The sequence below is a fragment of the Saccoglossus kowalevskii genome, chromosome 5, assembly GCF_978046115.1.
Source record: "Saccoglossus kowalevskii chromosome 5, keSacKowa6.1, whole genome shotgun sequence".
NCBI lineage: Eukaryota > Metazoa > Hemichordata > Enteropneusta > Harrimaniidae > Saccoglossus > Saccoglossus kowalevskii.
Window position 1 is genome coordinate 7,080,606 of NC_140645.1, and position 24,734 is coordinate 7,105,339.

A 24,734-nucleotide genomic window follows, 5' to 3' on the forward strand; every position below is an offset into this window, starting at 1 on the left:
CAAAACAAAAACAAAAACAACGGCAACTGTGCGCATGCGCATCAAAAGAGGAAACATTACTAACAGTACAGTAACCAAGATGGCGGAGACGGTGGAAAACGACCAACTGGGAACTCATTCTCTTCACGAAATGTTTCGTATTGTTGCTGATCAACTCACTCAACGGGATTTAGAAATAATTAGAAGTTTCTACCCGAGGTCTCTTTCGGAATATGAAAAATCAAAGATAACTGACGGCTTTACTTTGTTCGTGGCGTTGGAGCAGAAGGGACTGTGTGACACATCGAATTTCAAAGAAATCTTGGAACTGTTGAAAATTGTTTCAAGGCACGAAGTTATGCCTTACGTGACACTCAGAAAAAGAAAAACAGGTAAAGTCCGCTCTGGCGGTGTTGGTGACTATCTGGTGACGGTATACTCCCTGTTCTTAATTAAAAAGTCTGGTACTGAAATGTCGTTGGCAAGTGTGTCGCACTGCAAAAAAGGGTGAGACGAGTGGCTTCGAGCGCGGTGATTGACGGTAGTCAGTTATTTACAACACCCTTGTTTACCCAACCCCATGTGCGTCACAGTATTATCGTTTTATGTACGTGATCAATGTGCAACTGGCGTAGCAACATCAACTTGTGCTGTAGCCAGTGTGCCCTGTAACAGAACTGACTTTGTAGGGATCCCAAGTCAAAATTGAAACCCAAAAATCAAGTTGGGCCACCTTGTAGTGCAAGGAAAGGTTGGTCTTCAAGAAAAAAATTGAATTGTATGCAATTTATTAACGTGCCTGTGAATTAGCATGACTTGTTGCTTCACAGCAAATCTTTGTGCGTCAGTGGTGCACCATACCAGCTTAGACTAACTGTAGCTACATGTGTATGTGAGTTCTGTGAAGTTCCTGGCCTTTTATAAAAAATAGCTACTACATTCTCAGCACAACAAAGGCATTCCCTTTATCCTTTTAAATATTTATAAATTTCACCATTCAAACTGAAATGAGGTTTCTAATCGACTGAAGAACATTGGAATATTTTCAAGGGATATTGTTGCACGTTACTTGATGATTGGCTGCCATTAAAAATTTATAAATATTTATAAAGATGAAGAGAATACCTTTGTTGTGCTGAGAGTAAAATACTAGTAGTCACTTAAAACACAGTCCCTCCACAAGTTGTGGAGGTACTGTGCTTTAAAGTATGTTGTCACCCACTGAAATATGAATTAACGCCAATCAGACACTTGTACTTTTACATTGACTTAACCACATTAGGGTTAGACAACTTGGAATTAATGTCAAGTTTATATTACAGTAGTACGCTTACTACACAAATCTGACAATATTTTTGATATACCATTTCTTGCTATTCACAAAGGAGGTAAACAAATTGAAAAATGGCTAAAAATAATAATGTAGCATTAGTCATTGTAGCTGAAACTATTTTATCCTTAACGGAAGCCAAGAATGCTGTGGTTTTGAATATCTCACTAGTAAATAACTATAATTTAAAAAAAAGTCAATATTTCAAACTTTAAACATACTGAAACTTCACCAAAACCCAGGCAAACTGACCCCCCTCAACTTGTCTGCAATTTCTCCCCCAGAACTGTATAATCCAAAAATATTTGACTCGTATCTTGTGTAATAAAATACAATGACACACCCTTATCTAAACCAGTGCAAACAATTACTAACCATATCACTGTAATCAGTGATGTATGTGACATTAGTTACTGGTTATCGGTTATTCAGGTGGCTCAACAGCTGCCTATAGATCCTGCCCTATGTAGGTGTGCTCAGTGTTGTTGTGACCAAGTGCTAGTATAACACTGAACTATCATCATATTTGATTAATTAAATACGTACAGGGTACGGGCTAATAAATAATTTGGGTTTTTGATTTCCCAGAGTTATTACCAGTGCATCATGGGAGATGTAATTAGGTTACACCCATCATAAATCACTGGATGTATTTTCCTTACACTATCACTCCAACAATGCTGTGCAAATTAGACGATGCACTTTGATTAACAGTTTGAATAAACTGGTGATTTTGAGCTTGTGGCTGTTTAAAATGCGTCTTCTCGTTTAGTTTTAGGGTAGAATTACCCTTACGTCAAAATTGTTTTCTACACATATTATATACAATAGCTAGCATATAATGTATTCTTATCTGAAACAAGCGTTTCTGTGAAGCACTTCGACCAGATACATTGTGATTAGCAGACTGAAATCTGGTTGCCATCTTTTCTTTCATACAATCTGAGGTTAATGAAACTTGTACAGCTGTTGAGACGATCACATTGTTGCTTCTGTTTTATGACTAAACTGGAAAGTGGTCGCTTGAGGGCTTTTTCTTCCTTTTTCTGGTGGCATGCCGGACCAATGCTTTAAACTAAAATATCGACTCTTATATAATACACGTATGTACAATGTTTTTTGTAAGATTTTTTGTAAAATGTAGCATTATGCAACCACTATCCACAACAGCTTGTGGATGACAACAGGTATACATGTACAAGAGTAATGAACAATACTGTAAAATAATTTATTTTCGCTTGGAATTAATTTTCGTTATTTTCACCGAAGGGATGATTCTGTGAAAATAAAATCCAGCGAATATACATTTTTTCCTATATTTTAAATTCAATTTATCAAAAGTCTGTGAAAATGACTTTCATACAAATTAATTAAGGCCTGCCGTTTTTAAAATGTAACTTGAATGGACTACTACTAGAAATTTAAAAAAAAAAATGAAATAACTGCTTTTCATCAATATGTGTACAGAGCTCTAAGCAATGTCACGTTTATTTTTCAAGTTAACGCTTTCTTGTATAGCTACTAAATCTGATGGACAACCCAATATAACTATGGGACTACTAACTCTTAAAACTCGTAGTGCAGCAGACCACATAGAAATGTTGTTTGCTTCAAGCTCTTGGGTGTGATGATGTTGTGATTTAGGAAGAAAATGTAACAAATAAGAGATTTATAGTGACAGTGAAGACCATAGCATTTCCTACCATGCTTTGCAGATTTTACTTCTTTACGGTTTTATCATTTTAGAAAATGTGTTCTATGCTAAATTTTACATATTCACCAGGTTTTACTTTAGCGCATTTTCCAGTCAGCGAAATAAGCAAAATTAAAGCCCAGTGAATAAGTAATCCCCTACCTAATGTACATATTGATGTGACTGCATTGGTTGTACATGTAAGCAATTTTAGGGGTTGTTTACTGGCTGCTGGCTTGGAGAAGACCGATGAGGATCAGTGTTTTTAAAATACTGGCAAACATTATTGTTAAAATTGAATTTAAAGTTACCTGTTTATTGTACAGATTGAATAATAAAAGTGCCTGTTCCAATTAATGATGTATCTGTTCTTAGCAAGATAACTTGCATTATATTTGAAATAAAATTAACGTTCATGGTTTATCTACATTATTTTAAAGTTCTTAAAAATTCTGAAATCAATTTTGTTGATGATTAGCAACTTTGGTCTACCACCATTTGGTCAATTAGTTCTAAAATCTTCCTTTCTGGGACAGGTGAGCAAACATGAATTTTTGTCTCTGTTATATACAGTATGTATGGAATGTAATTAATCTGTCCTGGCTATGTGCTACCTATCAGGGTCCAAATAGACCCCTTTGGTATTTTATGTGCTGTGTTATCTACAGTTGAGATTTATGCCAAACTCTGCTGACATGGTAATGTCAAAGATTACAGCCAGACAAACCTACAGAAAATTTTATCTGATGACTTGCAGTTAATTTGATCTCGTACTGCATGACTGACTTTTTTGAACTGTTGCTATGTCCAAATTACCTGGTCGGTGCAGCCTATTTGCTAGAATTGCTGATTAAGGAAGTACAAATGTGTTAATGATGTTTGACCATTTTAGTCTCTGAATTTTCATCTTTGTGGATGCCATGTTATCATGAAATTTTAAGTGTATACAATTTTACATATGTGTTCTATTTTCTATTTCAGTATTTCCGGATCCAGTGGATAAATACTTAGAAGATACATCATCCATGACAACTATAGGTAAAGATAGTAGACATTCTCAAGACATTATTGCTAATAGAACCCAATTTGAGCCTAGAGGTCCCTCACTAGGACTAGAAACCATAAATGAGGAACCACCATCTAAGCGTAGAAGAAAGGGTGCCAAACCTATAAGTACACTCGGCAGCGCGGAGCAACAAAAAGAAAAAGAAAAGTTTACTTGTGGTAAGTTTCTGCTAAAATCAGTTTGACCAAGAAAAGACAGTTGGCCAGACTAGACATTTAGCAGTTTTAGACTCTAATACAAGGTTACTTTTGACCTGATGCAAAAATTGACCTTTAACCCTAGATGCAGCGTACAACTTGTCCTTTTATACTAGTAAGTGGCCTTAATGTTAGATGTAAGCGCGCATCATGAATTTTTGGATTACCCACATTACCGTAAAAGTACCAAAATTCCAACCACATTTAACTAATTAGTTCAGTGAGTGGAACATCGCATAGTTTCCAGACTCCATGATAAGATATTACTAGCATTGTACCTAGGCATTAGGAGAGTGGTATACAGTGAATGGAACATCGCATAGTTTCTGGACTCTATGATGAGATATTACTAGCATTGTACCTAGGCATTAGGAGAGTGGTGTACAGTGAGTGGAACATCTCATAGTTTCTAGACTCCATGATGAGATATTACTAGCATTATAACTAGGCATTAGAAGAGTGGTGTACAGTGAATGGAACATCGCATAGTTTCTAGACTCCATGATGAGATATTACTAGCATTGTACCTAGGCATTAGGAGAGTGGTATACAGTGAATGGAACATCGCATAGTTTCTGGACTCCATGATGAGATATTACTAGCGTTGTACCTAGGCATTAGGAGAGTGGTGTACAGTGAGTGGAACATCGCATAGTTTCTAGACTCCATGATGAGATATTACTAGCATTATAACTAGGCATTAGAAGAGTGGTGTACAGTGAATGGAACATCGCATAGTTTCTAGACTCCATGATGAGATATTACTAGCATTGTACCTAGGCATTAGGAGAGTGGTATACAGTGAATGGAACATCGCATAGTTTCTGGACTCCATGATGAGATATTACTAGCGTTGTACCTAGGCATTAGGAGAGTGGTATACAGTGAATGGAACATCGCATAGTTTCTAGACTCCATGATGAGATATTACTAGCATTGTACCTAGGCATTAGGAGAGTGGTATACAGTGAATGGAACATCGCATAGTTTCTAGACTCCATGATGAGATATTACTAGCATTGTACCTAGGCATTAGGAGTGTGGTATACAGTGAATGGAACATCGCATAGTTTCTAGACTCCATGATGAGATATTACTAGCATTGTACCTAGGCATTAGGAGTGTGGTATACAGTGAGTGGAACATTGCATATATTCTAGACTCCATGATGAGATATTACTAGCATTGTACCTAGGCATTAGGAGTGTGGTATACAGTGAGTGGAACATTGCATATATTCTAGACTCCATGATGAGATATTACTAGCATTGTACCTAGGCATTAGGAGTGTGGTATACAGTGAATGGAACATCGCATAGTTTCTAGACTCCATGATGAGATATTACTAGCATTGTACCTAGGCATTAGGAGTGTGGTATACAGTGAGTGGAACATTGCATATATTCTAGACTCCATGATGAGATATTACTAGCATTGTACCTAGGCATTAGGAATGTGGTATACAGTGAGTGGAACATTGCATATATTCTAGACTCCATGATGAGATATTACTAGCATTGTACCTAGGCATTAGGAGTGTAGTATACAGTGAATGGAACATTGCATAGTTTCTAGACTCCATGATGAGATATTACTAGCATTGTACCTAGGCATTAGGAGTGTGGTATACAGTGAGTGGAACATTGCATATATTCTAAACTCCATGATGAGATATTACTAGCATTGTACCTAGGCATTAGGAGAGTGGTATACAGTGAGTGGAACATTGCATATATTCTAGACTCCATGATGAGATATTACTAGCATTGTACCTAGGCATTAGGAGTGTGGTATACAGTGAGTGGAACATTGCATATATTCTAGACTCCATGATGAGATATTACTAGCATTGTACCTAGGCATTAGGAGTGTGGTATACAGTGAATGGAACATTGCATATATTCTAGACTCCATGATGAGATATTACTAGCATTGTACCTAGGCATTAGGAGAGTGGTGTTCAGTGAATGGAACATTGCATATATTCTAGACTCCATGATGAGATATTACTAGCATTGTACCTAGGCATTAGGAGAGTGGTGTTCAGTGAGTGGAGCATCGCATATATTCTAGACTCCATGATGAGATATTACTAGCATTGTACCTAGGCATTAGGAGTGTGGTATACAGTGAGTGGAACATTGCATATATTCTAGACTCCATGATGAGATATTACTAGCATTGTACCTACATTGTAGGCATTAGGAGTGTGGTATACAGTGAGTGGAACATTGCATATATTCTAGACTCTATGATAAGATATTACTAGCATTGTACCTAGGCATTAGGAGTGTGGTATACAGTGAGTGGAACATTGCATATATTCTAGACTCCATGATGAGATATTACTAGCATTGTACCTAGGCATTAGGAGTGTGGTATACAGTGAGTGGAACATTGCATATATTCTAGACTCCATGATAAGATATTACTAGCATTGTACCTAGGCATTAGGAGTGTGGTATACAGTGAGTGGAACATTGCATATATTCTAGACTCCATGATGAGATATTACTAGCATTGTACCTTGGCATGATGCGGTGTATCCTGTGGCCATACTTTCACGAGCAAAGTGAATGAAAGTACAGCAGAATACAATATATATCTGGGAATTTTCTATAAGGATGACCATTTGTCTTCATTATAAAATTTAATCATAAATAAAATGCTAGCTACAACACATCTCAAGTGAAAATAACTTCCATACGCAACAAAAGCCATGGGGAAGTTGTGGGGTTCTGTTATTATTACATATGTTCCATATTAAAGAAAGAACGTGCAACAAACCGGGATGGAATTTAGGTTGGGGAACCCCATTGCCCATTAATATGTTCTAAGTGTCACGTGTGTCACTGTCTGTGTGAAAAAAATAATCAGATGACTAATTTGAATTGCTCTACGAATAAATAACTCGTGGACGTTTAGTTGGGGCCACGACAGAAACAGAACTTGAACTGGACGACTATCATACATAGTTTATGTTGAAGTTAAAAGTTCCTGTACAGAATTGTGCATTGGCAAACATGCCATGCAACTGCGGTACTCCACTGACGGAATGACTTTCGTCGACAGTGACCGTCACTTAGCTGCACGCTACAACTTTGTTTGTGATGTTGCTTGCTGGTCATGGATTGAATGAGTCTTGATTACCGGTTAAAATGTTACTCATTTTGCATTAATAATCTTTATTTGGAACTGAGTAACGCCGCAACGTCGCCAGCAGAAACCTGGTATCTCGATGTTGACGGTTGTGGCTCCACAATAATCCTTGATTTTACTGCGGGTGATCTTTTGAGAGCCTTTCAAGGTTTATAAAACTCAGTTTTTAGGTTATCAACATACCGTTCTCCCAATCGTAGTATTCCATGTGATGTACACCTGATATGCCAAAAGTGTTGCCGAACGATTTGAACCGGATAAAAATAGCAGTGTTTACAAAATAAAAATATTTTGGTAGCCAATGGAAATACCATGTTCATTTGCATATCGACCGTGAAAATACCGAAAACATTATTGCATGGGTGATATGCAAATTAATTTCAGTCAAAATAAGTGACTGCTTAAAAGTACCATTACTGTTGTTAAAATTTCATTTAACTCCGCAAGTATATTCATGTGCCACAAGGGGAAAATATCCTACTTCTAACTATTGTTTATTTCTGCTATGTTTCGAAAAACGGTACTCCTGAAGGGACTACTTTGTTTGCTACTCAGACCTCATTTGCATATGGGTTGTGGAAATACTGATTTTGATTTCAGGGACGAATCAAAATAAACTGCAGTACATATGTAATAAATTCTAGACTCTGAGATATTACTAGCATTGTACCTGGAGGAGTTTCACTTTTGAGTCTTCCTGTGAGGGTTATTATCATAACAGTGCTGAAAAGTATTCAAGATTGTAGTATAGTGATCATATCGACCATTATAAAACAAAGGCTGACACATTCCTTTAATGCACAAGTGTATTATTTTACAGTATTCTTCTGTTTTTTGCAATTTAGTGGCTTCTTAAATTACGACTTTGAACTGTAATTACTTCTTTTAATTCAGTTCAGTTCATTTTATTTTCTTTCGGACCAAATAGTTTGACTTTTACTCAGGCTATATTTAATGAGAATGGAAAAAAAGATAAACTAGCAATACATGGTGTTACAAGGAATTTTTAACGTATACAAACAAATGTTGTAACAAGGTTTCTTGTTTTTCAGTCATGGTTCTATTAACAAAATAACAAGATATTTCTTAGGTTTGCTATGAAAAATGTAAACACATGTAAAGTTAGTTTTATCTTGAAAGAATGTCTCAGAAAATTCAATCGATTCCATACAAATGCAGAGATAAGCAGCGTTTCCTTGAGCACAATTTGACCAACTACAGTCAAACCTGTGTTAACGCCACATGTATATAGTGGTCACTTGGGTCCATTGGAACTTGGGTTGTGTAGTTGCAAAAATTTTATGATGAATATCATCTGAATGTAACGTGTGGAGCCTGGAAAGATGTCCAGTTTGTTTCCGATTGGTTCTATGTATGCTATCGATTCCCATTGACAATTCACTGGACTGTCTCGTGCTTGAAGAGCAAATTCCTGCCATCTCGTAAACAAACAAAATAATAAAACATTCGTTTATTTCATTTTCATCCTGAGATTGCAAAATCAGATCAGTTGATCATTATAAATTATGCTAATCTGACTTGTGCATGGGCAACACATATTGTTACTGAGGGGTCATCTCAAGGTCATTCTCCATAGATACATATTTATCTATTTTGATCCTTTTTCTATATAAAAGGTAATACATGTATCAATAATTCGCAACATAATTGGAATGAGAAAAAGTCAATTGTTTACAACTGTAAAACTACGTGTACTGTCATTCTGGTTCTTTTCGGGTTTCTTTGATTTTCTGATTCAACACTGGGAGTTCATTATTAGTTTGGTAAATTTGTTTATCACCAATGCTTCTTCATTTTTAATGCTTGTTTGTTTGTTTTTTCAAACATGGTGACTTTGCCTGTGCGTTTTGTCACTATGTACATTCAGCAATACTAATGATCTGACTGATTACCGCCTGTAAAGGAATATGTGTTAGTGACTGGGGAAAAAGACTGCATGGCAAGACGGAAAGACCGAGCTGGAACGCTAATCCGGTCGATCGTTGACAATAGTTCAGTGTTCTCCACAATCCAAAATAGCTGGTGGGCGGCCTAATTAGCATAAATTTGCATATTAATTTGCATGTCATTTCCATACATCTATCTAGCATTTATGTCATGAAATGCAATACACACTAAGTTATTTACTATTCTCTTTTTAATTTAATTGAAACATGTTACAATTTTTTGAAATACAAACAGATTGGTCACTATTAATATTTACGAAATGCAAAAAGTTTGAAATCGGTGATTTATATGTTCGCAAATTATTCTGCGTTCAAGAAATGCAATTAGAGTAACCAAGAGCAAGTACGAGTTATAATGTAGAAAATATACAAGGTGATTTGTTCCCGACGCCAAAACGGACGATTTGTCAAAATAAAACTCATAATATTTTTTATTTGTGGCATCAGTACTCACCCGTGCCGACAAACGGTAAGATGCATTTACGCATGTACGGTCACGATACGTTGCGTTTTCACACGTTGTTTTGGGATTCAAGAAAAATGCTGGCAATCGGCAAAATAAAAGAATCTGCTATGTTCTCGAAAGATTAGACATAAAAAATGGATAAATGAAAAAAAAGTATGTGGAAAAGATAACTAAAATATTATTCAATTACAAATACTCGCGGTAAACTAATCCGGCAGCCATGTTTGATGTTTATTACCGCTTTCCGAATTCAGTACACGAACACCCAGAATGCGCTGCTCCGCTATGCAACTTAGATACTAAATCGTTACAGCGCCAACACCGGTGGGTGACCGACGGTCGTTGAATGGGGTAGGCCAAAAGGTCACCAGTTTGCCTTCTCCATGCTGTTTTCACGATGAAAATCGAGCGAACGTTGTAAATACGGCTAGAATTTTAATTTTTGTTCGAGTTTACATGCAATATGCTAATATATTTGTTTATTTTCTGTGCATATACATTTCGTTCGTATTTAATTCTTTCTTTCGTGATTGGAAGACGATTATTAAAAATACAGCTGTAAATTGAAACCACTGTAGTTGCGTATCGTGAGTAATAAGTGGCAACAATGTCGATGACAATGAATTCAGGCGATTGACACATTATCATGAATACACTTGATAACTGCTTGCAGACTTCCAATGGACATTGTTTATGTTTGGACTCTTGAAACAATAGCAAAATAAAGGGTTGGGCAACTACTCTTTTGTTTAGGCTTGGGAAGAACAATGCAAGCTTTATACAAATAATTTCAGCTGGATGTACGTTGGTGGGCGGGTGTTGAGAGTTACTAGGCGGCCGTAAAACTTGATGGGCGGGCCGCCCACCTAAAACCCCTTGTGGAGAACACTGTAGTTGCATTGTCCTTATGCATTAAATACACAAATGAATCCATGGGCAGAATCACTTGGTTCCAGTGAATTAACATGTTATAATTTGTAGTAAAAAAAATGAAAATGAGTGACCTTTGTTAAAAATGACCTATTTATTGTACAATGTGTAGGTTTGCTTTTTTGTTTAGCTTATGATCCCCCTTAAAATCCCTGCCCTAATTAATATTCATGATTGATTGAATAAATTAGGCTACCTCCATATAAAGACTACCTGTCTATAAAGGACAGTTTGGCTCAGTCTACTGAATGTCCTTTATAAACAGGTTTGATTGTATTCTGTCCTTTGATCTGATACATTGTAGGTTAAGAATTCCATTAATCAGAATACTGTGTGGTGCTGCCACATTTTGTGAACAAATTTTTAAATAGCAATGACAAAGAATGTATTTTAGTAGTGAATGGTGCATTATGTATGAAACTCAATGTGTTTTACTAAAAAAATTAACTACTGTGGAATACTTTATTTTTCGCTGGAATTAATTTTCGCTGAAAAGGCTTTTTGCGCATTTTGTATGGAATTTATTTTCACTGATTTTTTATGAGTTTAATGTGAAATATAGGAAAAGAAGTATATTCGCTGGATTTTATTTTCACGGAATCATCCATTCAGCGAAAATAGCAAAAATAAATTCCAAGCGAAAATAAAGTATTCTACAGTAGTTGATAATTTCAACGACATGTATTCGAAAATTTAAAAAACTAATTATTCAAAAGTTGAAATTTTACAGATTTGATGGTATCTATTCATAAACAGACTTTCTGTAGCACTTTAGCTAACAGTTAGCACCCATAATTTGAATAGCAGCACTTCCGTAATACCATTAAAGAACCTAGTTCTTCTCATTGTGAAGGGTGGTGATATTCTGGTATCCTTTAGGCCATACAGTAAATCCCTTTCGTGCATCCATCAACTCACCTTGATCCAGCTGATATGTAAGTACATAGATTATTTTTAATCCTAGTCCATTCTTAAAAGTTTCCTGAACATAATATATATTATGTCGTACCAAAAACAATGAAATTTAACATTTTGTGAAAGGCTTCATGCATTTGAAATGTATTTGCACTTGTTCGTTTGATTTTTCATGTTATTTGAGGTGTACAGCTTCACCAACATTGAATGCATTCCAAATTATTGATTATTGATGTTGCATTTTGTGGCTTTTTACCTTGTCTGAATCATAGAGAGGTGTCCTTGTTTTCATCGTCTCTGATGTAAACTATCTCTTGTGGTTACAATAACTAAAACAGGTTTTATTCAATCTTTTTATACTATGCACAAACGGCACCCCATACAGGATGTCCTTTTTTGAATTTTAGCCATTCAACTTAAAAATTTTGGGGATTTACTTGTAAACATGCTTTATTTGAATAGACAATTTTCTGTACTCAACAACAAACTCAGAAAAAAACATGCATTGTTGAATATCAAGTCTAATATTGGAAGTAAAAAAATATTGAGGCCAAAAACTACAGATTTTCACTTCTATAAATGTTTGATAAGAACATGAATTTAGTCCAGCAGTTAAATAGTTTATTTATATTACAGACAGGATTCCATCCATCAATCTGCTGTCATTTATATGATATGCCTGTTTCAAAGTTCAAAGTTTGTACAAAGACAATTTGTGAGAGAACACATCAATGGGTGGTGGAATTAATCTACATTCCAACATGTTGTTTCTAAGTTATACTTTGTCTGATTCCAGTTTCTCCATCACAGTATCTAAGAAGTTCATGGACCAATTTATACTAAACTTGGTACATGGTTGATACATGATGGTATACATATGTCCCAGATTCTTTTTTTGTTCTGTTCAGATACAAAATGGCTGACTGCCACCTATTTTTGACCCTAAAACAGCCTAAAAATCATCAATCATATCTGTAGAGCATTATTTCCAAATTGTGTTGACCGATTCTGCTCTACCTTAACACCTGTTGGCATACTAAGGCCCACTCCTTGTTAGCTCCGCTGTCGACTTTGTCGAGCAGAGCTTATCATATGAGTGATTGTCCGTCGTCATCCGTGTCAATGTTTTACTTTTTCGACTTCTTCTTGAAAACTACAAGCCTGAATGCTTTGATACTTGGTGTATATGTACCTTGGGTAGACCTCTCTCACATTTGTTCATTTCATGTTGATATCTTCAATTCTCTAATTTTGGTGAATATTTTTGTCATTTTTGGTAAAAAGTGATATTTTCGACTTCTTGTTAAAAACCGCAAGTCCAATTGATTTGATACTACATATATAGGTACTACATGTGGACCTCTCTCAGATTTGTTCATTTCGTGATGATATCTTCAATTCTCTAATTTTGGTGAATATTTTTGTCATTTTTGGTAAAAAGTGATATTTTCGACTTCTTGTTAAAAACTGCAAGTCCGATTGCTTTGATATTACATATATAGGTACTACATGTGGACCTCTCTCAGATTTGTTCATTTTGTGATGATATTTTCAATTCTCTAATTTTGGTAAATATTTTTGTAATTTTTGGTAGAAAGAGATATTTTCGACTTCTTGTTAAAAGTCAATAGTTCAATTGCTTTGATATTACATATATAGATACTACATGTAGACCGTTCTCAGATTTGTTCATTTCATGTCAAAATCTAAAATTCTCTGTTTTTGTTGAATATTTTGTCATTTTTGGTAAAAAGTGATATTTTCGACTTCTTGTAAAAACCGCAAGTCCGATTGCTTTGATATTACATATATACAGTAGGTACTGCATGTGGACCTCTCTCAGATTTGTTTGTTTTGTGATGATATCTTCAATTCTCTATTTATTTTGGTGAATATTTTTTGTAATTTTTGGTAAAAAGTGATATTTTCGACTTCTTGTTAAAAACTGTAAGTCCGATTGCTTTGATACTATTCACATTGTTCATTTTCTAATGATGTCTTCAGTTCTTTAATTGAAATGTGCATTGCTAACAGCGGAGCTATCTTAGCCGATAGGCTGCTTGTTTTTTGAAATCTTATCTTTGTACATTTTTGTTTTTAACTTGAGATTACTATTGCTAAGTTTATTCAGATTTGGTACTGAGGCAGTATATTATATCATGAAAATGCAAGTCAGTATTTGTCGAGATGCTGTACAATATGGCTGACAAGCAGCCATTTTATTTGACACATTTTGACATGTATCTAAATTTCATGCAGTACAATTAAGTCAAAACTCGGTTACATACAATTGTGTTCTAGCAATTCAACAAAAGTTCCATTCCAATTCAAAATTATGGACTGTCAGCCATTTTGTTCAACAAAAATCTTGGGTTTCATCTATTTTACTAAATTCTGCTTACCCGGGTATATCTCAAATTCTTACTGCCCAGATAAGTTCAAACTTGGTACACAGATTACTGCATCACTGATATTTGGTCTGTGTCATGATCCAATCGAAGAGTGTTGGATGGCAGCCATTTTTTCTTCTTTTTAGCTCCGCTGTCGACTTTGTCGAGCAGAGCTTATCATATGAGTGATTGTCCGTCTCCGTCGTCCGTGTCAATGTTTTACTTTTTCGACTTCTTCTTGAAAACTACAAGCCTGAATGCTTTGATACTTGGTGTATATGTACCTTGGGTAGACCTCTCTTAGATTTGTTCATTTCATGTTGATATCTTCAATTCTGTAATTTTGGTGAATATTTTTGTCATTTTTAGTGAAAAGTGATATTTTCGACTTCTTGTTGAAAACTGCAAGTGCAATTGCTTTGATATTACATATATAGGTACTACATGTGGACCTCTCTCAGATTTGTTCATTTCATGATGATATCTTCAATTCTCTAATTTTGGTGAATATTTTTGTCATTTTTAGTGAAAAGTGATATTTTCGACTTCTTGTTAAAAACCGCAAGTCCAATTGCTTTGATATATTATACATATAGGTACTACATGTGGACCTCTCTCAGATTTGTTCATTTTCTAATGATATCTTCTGTTCTTTAATTGCCATGTGCATTGCTAACAGCGGAGCTATCTCAGCCGACAGGCTGCTTGTTTAGACATGCTCGGGCCGATTTGTTAGTTCCGCTGTCGACTTTGTCGAGCGGAGCTTATCATATGAGTGATTGTCTGTCGGCGTCCGGCGCCCGACGTCGTCAATGTTTTACTTTTTTGACTTCTTCTTGCAAACTACAAGCCTGAATGCTTTGATACTTGGTGTGTATGTACCTGGAGTAGACCTTTCTTAGTTTTGTTCATTTCATGATGATATCTTCAATTCTCTAATTTGGGTGAATATTTTTGTAATTTTTGGTAAAAAGTGATATTTTTGACTTCTTGTTAAAAACCGCAAGTCCAATTGCTTTGATATTACATATATAGATACTACATGTGGACCTTTCTCAGATTTGTTCATTTCGTTATGATATCTTAAATTCTCTAATTTTGGTGAATATTTTTTTCTTTTTTGGTAAAAAGTGATATTTTCGACTTCTTGTTAAAAACTAAAAGTCCAATTGCTTTGATATTACATATATAGGTACTACATGTGGATCTTTCTCAGATTTGTTCATTTTGTGATGATATCCTCAATTCTCTAATTTTGGTGAATATTTTTGTCATTTTTGGTAAAAAGTGATATTTTTGACTTCTTGTTAAAAACCGCAAGTCTGATTGCTTTGATATTACATATATAGGTACTACATGTGGACCTCTCTCAGATTTGTTCATTTCGTGATGATATCTTCAATTATCTAATTTTGATGAATATTTATGTCATTTTTGGTAAAAAGTGATATTTTTGAATTCTTATTGAAAACAGCAAGTCCGATTGCTATACATACTATACATATTGTTCATTTTCTAAAGATATCTTCAGTTCTTTAATTGAAATGTGCCTTGCTAACAGCGGAGCTATCACAGCCGAGAGGCTGCTTGTTTTAAAGTTGGTGTGATGGTTTTATATGTTTGGGTGTCTGTTTGAACTTGTGTTTTGACCTCTGTGTGTTCGTGCATCTGGCCTGCATGCACACACGTATCTTGAACATGCCTGGACCAATTACTTTCAAACTTCACACAGACATGCATGCATCTTGTGATACATATGCACCTCCACTTAGTTTGCAGTCTGATACAAAATGGCTGAATATTGGCCGTTTTTGTGCTAAAAATAATTTAAATAAAACATTTCTACTGTTCTGGAACCAGATCTGGCTTGTTTATGAACAGATTTCAGTCAAACTGCTACATATATATACAGTGGAAATTATGGAACCTTGATTCACTTCATTTTGTTATTCAGATTAAATTCAAAGTGGCCGACTGGTGGCCATTTTGTTTTCAATGAATGCTTTTCCAGAGCCATATCTCTGACATGCCTTGACCGGTAATGTTCACATTTATTAGCTCCGCTGTCGACAATTATTACTGATTGTCCGTCGTCGTCGTCGTAGGCATCAACTTTACAATTTCAACTTCTTCTTCGAAACCTCAAGTCAGAATGTTTTCAAATTTGATATGCAAGTACCTTGGATGGTTCTTTCTCAGATTTGTTCATTTCATGTCAAAATCTAAAATTCTCTGTTTTTGTTGAATATTTTGTCATTTTTGGTAAAAAGTGATATTTTCGACTTCTTGTAAAAATCGCAAGTCCGATTGCTTTGATATTACATATATAGGTACTACATGTGGACTTTTCTCAGATTTGTTCATTTTGTAATGATATCTTTAATTCTCCAATTTTGATGAATATTTTCATCATTTTTGGTAAAAAGTGATATTTTCGACTTCTTGTTAAAAACCGCAAGTCCGATCACTTTGATATTACATATATAGGTACTATATGTGGACCCCTCTCAGATTTGTTCATTACATGATATCTTTAAAGGGGAACCGATACTATAAATAAGGGTCAAGATGGCCACGGTATTAGTATGCTAATCCGAACCAAGCAGCTAACATCGTGGCGGGGGCTCCGTGAAATATGCCATTTACGATGTTTGGAGATCAAGCTGTGGTTCCAAATACATATCCATGGAGGCATGAATATCAGGGATTGCGTTAACCCCATATTTTGCTTCCCGGACTCCAATTATTGAAGAGGGACCCAGTTTTTCAGGCAAGCTGGGGTCCAATCTCTAATAAAGTTATAAAGGGTCAAATTTCAATTTCTTAAAATTTTGTAAGTGGGACTCGTCTTGCCGAGACACTAGCGCAAACCCTGAATATGTACGCTAACGATTACACTCGTCTGGTTGAGCTTTTGATGTATAAATGTTATTTTCAGTCGAAACGTGCCGCGACCAGTGAAAATCACGAGTTTAAAATGGTGGCTAATGTATGCAAAATTCCTGTCAATCACAGTTTGAGTAAACGAAAATGTAAATCCCCTAGATGTTTATTCAATCTACAAAGCTTGTTGGTTTACAAACAGCATTATCGTTACGTAGTTTGTCTATGTCTAACCACCTCCATGGTCTAACCATCGGTAACACTGGGACATGACGATGTAAGACAGTAAACAATGTCAATAACATTAGGTTACGTGCTTTCGGTTATCCATTACAATAAATTAAATGTAGAAGTAGAAATCATTCGCGTGGTTTAAATTTCGTGGTGAGTCCAAAAGCTCGAAAATAAAACCACGCAATAATTTCCTGTTGGAATGTAAAACACAATACCCAAGTCAAAACAACACTCACTCCTGACCCACAATCTTACGAATTTTACCGTAGTCATTGACGCCTATTCGAGAGTACGGCGTTTATTGTGGTTAGCGTGAATGGGTAAAGCTTCGATTCGACAATGAGCTGTTATCATCGTAAAAAATAGTCTTCAAATGGCCAGTCTATCATCGAAAACAACTAATGTTTTGATTTAAAAAAAAAACGTGCCGTCTTCCCATCAAAACCAGAGGTAAAAGATCGAGCTGGAACATCCGCAAATCTCCTCTATTTTGGTAATTTGAACACGTTGGCATCACCGAGTATTTTGACTGGCTGATTAGCGATTTGACCTATGAGGTGTCGAGCATTTGCATGCGACCGGAATCGATGAAACTAAATTGAAATTTACTTGCATTTTAGAACAATTCAACGAGTTTACTTTTTGTACTTTATTAATAATCACTACCAAGTAATAATAATAATAATTGTGAAATGTAGCATGGTCGGATTGCGCTACCGTGATTATTTGCTACTAAGCAATGCAGTGTTTTTTTAGGAACGCCAGAACGATGTTGGTTACTACTATGTGAACAGTTTTCTTTTGATCGTACAGCAAAGACTTGTGTTTCCTAAGGGATGAAACTTTTTGCATAACTTTCTAGACAGTCTGGAAAAAGGAAGGGGTACAGTGAATAAGTGTCAGACTGCAATGAGCTGCAAATGGTAGTTGTGTAATACTGGTAGGTGTGCAGGAAATAACAGTTTCGGATATCAACAAGACATTGGCCTGATTGCTTTGTATGGTGTTACCCTTCGTTTTATTTTTCGCGAAATACTTTGACAGCTCAAAACAGCGAAATCAGATGTTTCCACAGCACACACCATAGAGTACATGACGTAAATACGGCATGCTTGAAAAGCATGAACAATCAGGTCTTGGCATAAGAAAATAAATCAGTTTTTGTTTCTGTGTTTGACTGTAGGACGAAATGGCGCCTATAGACAACACGTCACAGGCAGTTTCAATTGATATCTTTTACAATAGATTGTTTTCGTTCATGCGTCGCATATATGTCCAGAAAATTTAATTGAGTGTATGTGTGTATTTATATTCTATTTTTGGATTCTTATTTATAATAATACAACGCTGCAGATTGGTCGTTAAAATTGAGTCTACGGTAAAATTGTTTTGACAGAACGCTCTTCTCCCCCTCACCGCTCATTTGATTTTGACTGTAAAGTCAACCCGACGTTCACCCACCAGATGACAAGAACTCAAATCTCACACGAGATACAAGCCGGTACCACCCGTGTACATACGGGCTAGGCTTCACGGAAGACAAGGCTGTACATTTTGATTTTCCACACGAGTGTCGTAAACAGGTTACAAGATAAGCCCTTGATATCGCGGCGACTTTTCTTTACTAATTTTTTTTGATATTTTATCACGGGAATTTCCGTGTAATAACCTGTACTTATAATATACAGTAAACTTTTTCATTGTCGCCTCTACCAATTAGTCAATATTATATGGAAATTTGAGGGCAATAGTAAATACACGTTCTGTTTACCGATTTGTGACGGAAATATGAAAACCGAAGTCATTGACTTTGTGTTTTCACACTTGTTATATTAGCAGTCTGGAGGAGTAGTATGTATACAGAATGTGCATAGGAAGTTTCGTTCTCAGGTTTACTGTATACGAGATCAGTACCGTCAATAGACCGACGCAACGGAAACAGGCAAATAAACTTGAGTCAGCGTATTTTCTTCGTTACCGTTTAGCAACACTCTGGCCGTGTGTATCCGGTGGACTGCCATCTTTTCTTGTTGGCCATCATCAACTTGAATTAGTTCCGCGTCATATTTTTCCGACGATGTATAAATTACCGAGCGCGCGATGTTTCAAATCATGGCACATGAAGACTGCTCTGTATTTGTTTGAAATTCAATTTCTATGTTATATTTAAACAAGCAAATTGTAATCCGTTCTTAGGATGTTTATATTAGTTGTTGTTTTGTGGGATTAGCGGTACAGGGGGAAAGATAAGCATTCATTTACTCAGTGGACAGAGGCGGAGTTAATTACCCATGAGCACTTGGTGCAATCCAAGGGATTGAGCGGTTCCCCTTTAATTCTCTAATTTTGATGAATATTTTTGTCATTTTTGGTAAAAAGTGATTTTTTTTCGACTTCTTGTTAAAAATCGCAAGACCGATTGCTTTGATATTACATATATAGGTACTACATGTGGACCTCTCTCAGATTTGTTCATTTCATGATGATATCTTTAATTCTCTAATTTTGATGAATATTTTTGTCATTTTTTGGTAAAAAGTGATTTTTTTTCGACTTCTTGTTAAAAATCGCAAGTCCGATTGCTTTGATATTACATATATAGGTACTACATGTGGACCTCTCTCAGATTTGTTCATTTCATGATGATATCTTTAATTCTCTAATTTTGATGAATATTTTTGTCATTTTTTGGTAAAAAGTGATTTTTTTTCGACTTCTTGTTAAAAATCGCAAGTCCGATTGCTTTGATATTACATATATAGGTACTACATGTGGACCTCTCTCAGATTTGTTCATTTCATGATGATATCTTTAATTCTCTAATTTTGATGAATATTTTTGTCATTTTTTGGTAAAAAGTGATTTTTTTTCGACTTCTTGTTAAAAATCGCAAGTCCGATTGCTTTGATATTACATATATAGGTACTACATGTGGACCTCTCTCAGATTTGTTCATTTCATGATGATATCTTTAATTCTCTAATTTTGATGAATATTTTTGTCATTTTTTGGTAAAAAGTGATTTTTTTTCGACTTCTTGTTAAAAATCGCAAGTCCGATTGCTTTGATATTACATATATAGGTACTACATGTGGACCTCTCTCAGATTTGTTCATTTCATGATGATATCTTTAATTCTCTAATTTTGATGAATATTTTTGTCATTTTTTGGTAAAAAGTGATTTTTTTTCGACTTCTTGTTAAAAATCGCAAGTCCGATTGCTTTGATATTACATATATAGGTACTACATGTGGACCTCTCTCAGATTTGTTCATTTCATGATGATATCTTTAATTCTCTAATTTTGATGAATATTTTTGTCATTTTTTGGTAAAAAGTGATTTTTTTTCGACTTCTTGTTAAAAATCGCAAGTCCGATTGCTTTGATATTACATATATAGGTACTACATGTGGACTTTTCTCAGATTTGTTCATTTCATGATGATATCTTTAATTCTCTAATTTTGATGAATATTTTTGTCATTTTTTGGTAAAAAGTGATTTTTTTTCGACTTCTTGTTAAAAATCGCAAGTCCGATTGCTTTGATATTACATATATAGGTACTACATGTGGACCTCTCTCAAATTTGTTCATTTTGTAATGATATCTTTTAGTCTCTAATTTTGGTGAATATTTTTTTAAATTTTGGTAAGAAGTGATATATTTGACTTGAAAACCGTTGAAAAAGTCTGATTGCTTTGATATTACATATATAGGTACTACATGTGGACTTTTCTCAGATTTGTTCATTTTGTAATGATATCTTTTAGTCTCTAATTTTGGTGAATATTTTTTTAAATTTTGGTAAGAAGTGATATATTTGACTTGAAAACCGTTGAAAAAGTCTGATTGCTTTGATATTACATATATAGATACTACATGTGGACCTCTTTCAGATTTGTTAATTTCGTGCTGATATCTTCAATTATCTAATTTTGAGGATTATTTTTGGTGAAAAGTGATATTTTTAAATTCTTGTTGAAAACAGTAAGTCCTGTTGCTTTGATACTATACATATTGTTCATTTTCTAATGATATCTTCTGTTCTTTAATTGCATTGTTCATTGCTAATAGCAGAGCTATCTCAGCCGAGAGGCTGCTTGTTTACATTGGAAGCAGATGCATGATGGAAATAGGATCCTGTCATTAAATGCTAACATTCACACAGCACAAAATGTTTATTTGTTATTTAGGACATTACTATAAGCAGGAATAGGATGTGTACGGGTAATAAATATTATTAGAAGAATATCAGAAAATAACAACTGTTACATCCTACATTGTATACTACTGCACTCGACCGCGTTAGCACCCAGGGGTCTCAACTCAAAAAATCACGATTTTTTAGGGGTGGTTGCTTACCCGAGCACCCCCCTCGAAAAACTGTGCAAATGAAAAATTTCATTTATCAAGTGACAGATTACGTCTTTGAACGAAAATAAAATTACGAAATTAGTTGAGTCGTCATTGATTTTCACAATGAAGAAACAGAAATGATCACAAAAAATATGCACATTTTATTACAATATTAATTACGTACCACTAGAATTTAGGAAATTAAAAACATTTGAGTCTGTTGGAACACTGTCGAAGTCAAAATTGTCATATTATCTCCACTGACGAAGGTGTTGGATCGATGAAAATCACTTTCCGCCATGATGCATTTGCTTTTGACCTGCAGCAGCGTCCTTTGACCTAATGGGTCAAGTTGGTTATTTACCAATCAGAATGCTGTGTTGTAACTGACGCAATTCTTCGGAAATTCCTGAAGACTCTCTGGTAACGCAATGCGGAAGCGAATTATCGATGTCGAAGTACGATCTGTTGGAATTGATTTAAGCGAATACACGACATAATTTTTCAAAAAAACTAGAAATTAGCCATTTTTGAGAGGTAAACTGAATATGTCATGAAATATTTACCTCATTTTACTTGTCATTGTCGAAGCATAGTTTACGCACCGTTACCGTGTTCCATGCATTCACAACATGTTCACAGCGATCGACATCCACGCTGTATCATATAAAAACGATTACCAAGATTCGTTACGCAAGACCAAGTTTTAAATTAGTTTCATTTTGAAGGGGTGGGCGCTTTGCCGAATGTGACCCCAAATAAAAATTGCGAAAAGTGGGGGGTTGGAGTACGGTATATGCCCGTTAATATTGTCGTTATACTGCCTTTGGTCATATTTTGTGGTATTCTCGCTATAACCTGTCCTGTCACAGACTGGCAGATTTTAGCTGGGACAAGTAAATGTACAAACTGCCTGTCCCTGTTGTATCAAGGCCTGTCCACCTGTCACAGACAGGCAGATTTTAGCTGGGACAGGTAAATGTACAAACTGCCTGTCCCTGTTGTATCAAGGCCTGTCCACCTGTCACAGACAGGCAGATTTTAGCTGGGACAGGTAAATGTACTAACTGCCTGTCCCTGTTGTATCAAGGCCTGTCCACTTGTCACAGACAGGCAGATTTTAGCTGGGACAGGTAAATGTACAAATTGCCCATCCCTGTTGTATCAAGGCCTGTCCACCTGTCACAGACAGGCAGATTTTAGCTGGGACAGGTAAATGTACAAACTGCCTGTCCCTGTTGTATCAAGGCCTGTCCACCTGTCACAGACAGGCAGATATTAGCTGGGACAGGTAAATGTACAAACTGCCTGTCCCTGTTGTATCAAGGTCTGTCCACCTGTCCCACACAGGCAGATTTTAGCTGGGACAGGTAAATGTACAAACTGCCTGTCCCTGTTGTATCAAGGCCTGTCCACCTGTCACAGACAGGCAGATTTTAGCTGGGACAGGTAAATGTACAAACTGTCTGTTCCTGTTGTATCAAGACCTGTCCACTTGTTCCAGACGGGCAGATTTTAGCTGGAACAGGTAATTGTGCAAACTGCCTAACCCTATTGTATCAAGGCCTGTCCACCTGTTCCAGACAGGCAGATTTTAGCTGGGACAGGTAAAGATAAAGATTTAGGTTTTTGGTAACTGGCCAATATGGGATAGCCCAACATTGCTAATGTCAAGAAAATTGCTTTCAGAATTGTTGACTTATAATAAGCTAATAATTTAAATTTCCATCTTGCTAAGGACAGGTACAATGTACATCATCAGATAGGACAGATACCAGTCCAGTTGTCGGGCGTTAGCATATTTTAACTTTCTATGTGAATCTGAAAATTATGATGATTTTTTATAATACTTTTGCCACTGTGGCTAAAACTACTATACCCTCAGTCAAAGTGAAGCCCAGCTTGCCATTCATTCATTCATTGTTTCAATCTATTATCATCATCTAACTAATGCATTAAAAATTCTCCACAGATATCAGGCTGAGAGTCCGTGCGGAATATTGTCAGCATGAAGGCGCTCTTCAAGGAAACATATTCTCAAACAAAGCTGAGAAGATAGAGCAACAGTTTGAAAAATTCACGCAAGCAAGCACTATATTAAAGTCCCGTGATCTGGGATCAATAATCTGCGATATCAAATTCTCTGAACTAACATATCTTGATGCCTTCTGGAGAGATTATATTAACGGATCTTTACTGGAAGCGCTGAAAGGTGTCTTTATCACCGAGTCGTTAAAACAAGCTGTCGGACATGAAGCAATCAAATTGCTTGTCAATGTTGATGAGGACGATTATGAAGCTGGTCGGATGAAATTGTTGAAGAACCTTACTCAATGATACAAGTGGATTTGTGTATGTCTCATTGGCTTATTGCCATGGTAACTGCTATGGAAGTGAAGTGGTTTTTCTTCTTCTTTACATGAAGTTTTGCGATATCATGCATATGACATTTTTTGCAAAATATTTAATTTGATACGTTTTACAGGTAATTTCAGAATCACCTTGCTGGGCAGTTCTAATTGATACTGTTCTGCGCAGACCCAGTTGATACCATTCTGGGCAGACCCAGTTGATACCGGACAATCCCAAACAACTTTTAATCAGATGATTACTTTTTGCTTCAGTAAGACAATTTTCTTTTTTTCCCTGAAAGAGTAAGATAAGTATTATTGTGTTCTCATGGAATCAATGGATGATTTTCTATAATAGAATGAATGTGGAATAATTACCTGTTCACTGCTAGATACATGACAAACAGGACAAAGAAATGTCCATAGCGTCAAAACTGTGTTCCCACACTTAATATTGTACTATACATATTTGATGAATCATGGGTATCGCAATATCATAATCACCTCTGAAAGATGTATATTTTTGACATTAAACTATGAAAATAAAAAGAAATTCAAGTTTAAACTCAAATCATTTGATTTTTGCAGCAGACGTTTACGTCTTTTGTAAGATCTTGCAGTCAACTGGAAATCTGTTCTTAGTTTATTCTATCGTAAAACTTAAAAAAAAAACATGAATGAACAACTGCTGTGTTTTCTATCTTAAAATTTACACAGTATATAACCATTTTTACACACATAGATATGGACATTGTTTCATGATTTTAGTTTGTCAAATAACAAAATAAAATAACTAAACATGATGCATGCAACCGT

The 24,734-nt window shown here is 35.6% G+C and overlaps 1 protein-coding gene across 1 annotated transcript; it reads left to right on the forward strand.

The window, feature by feature from the left end:
- Positions 1–24,489, forward strand: LOC102803591 (death effector domain-containing protein-like). Its single transcript, XM_085499102.1, has 3 exons — positions 1–371; positions 3,984–4,226; positions 23,540–24,489. Exons 1-3 carry the CDS (start codon positions 35–37, stop codon positions 23,902–23,904), a joined length of 945 nt encoding a protein of 314 aa, XP_085355228.1. The 5' UTR covers positions 1–34; the 3' UTR covers positions 23,905–24,489.
- The last annotated feature ends 245 nt before the right edge of the window (positions 24,490–24,734 follow it).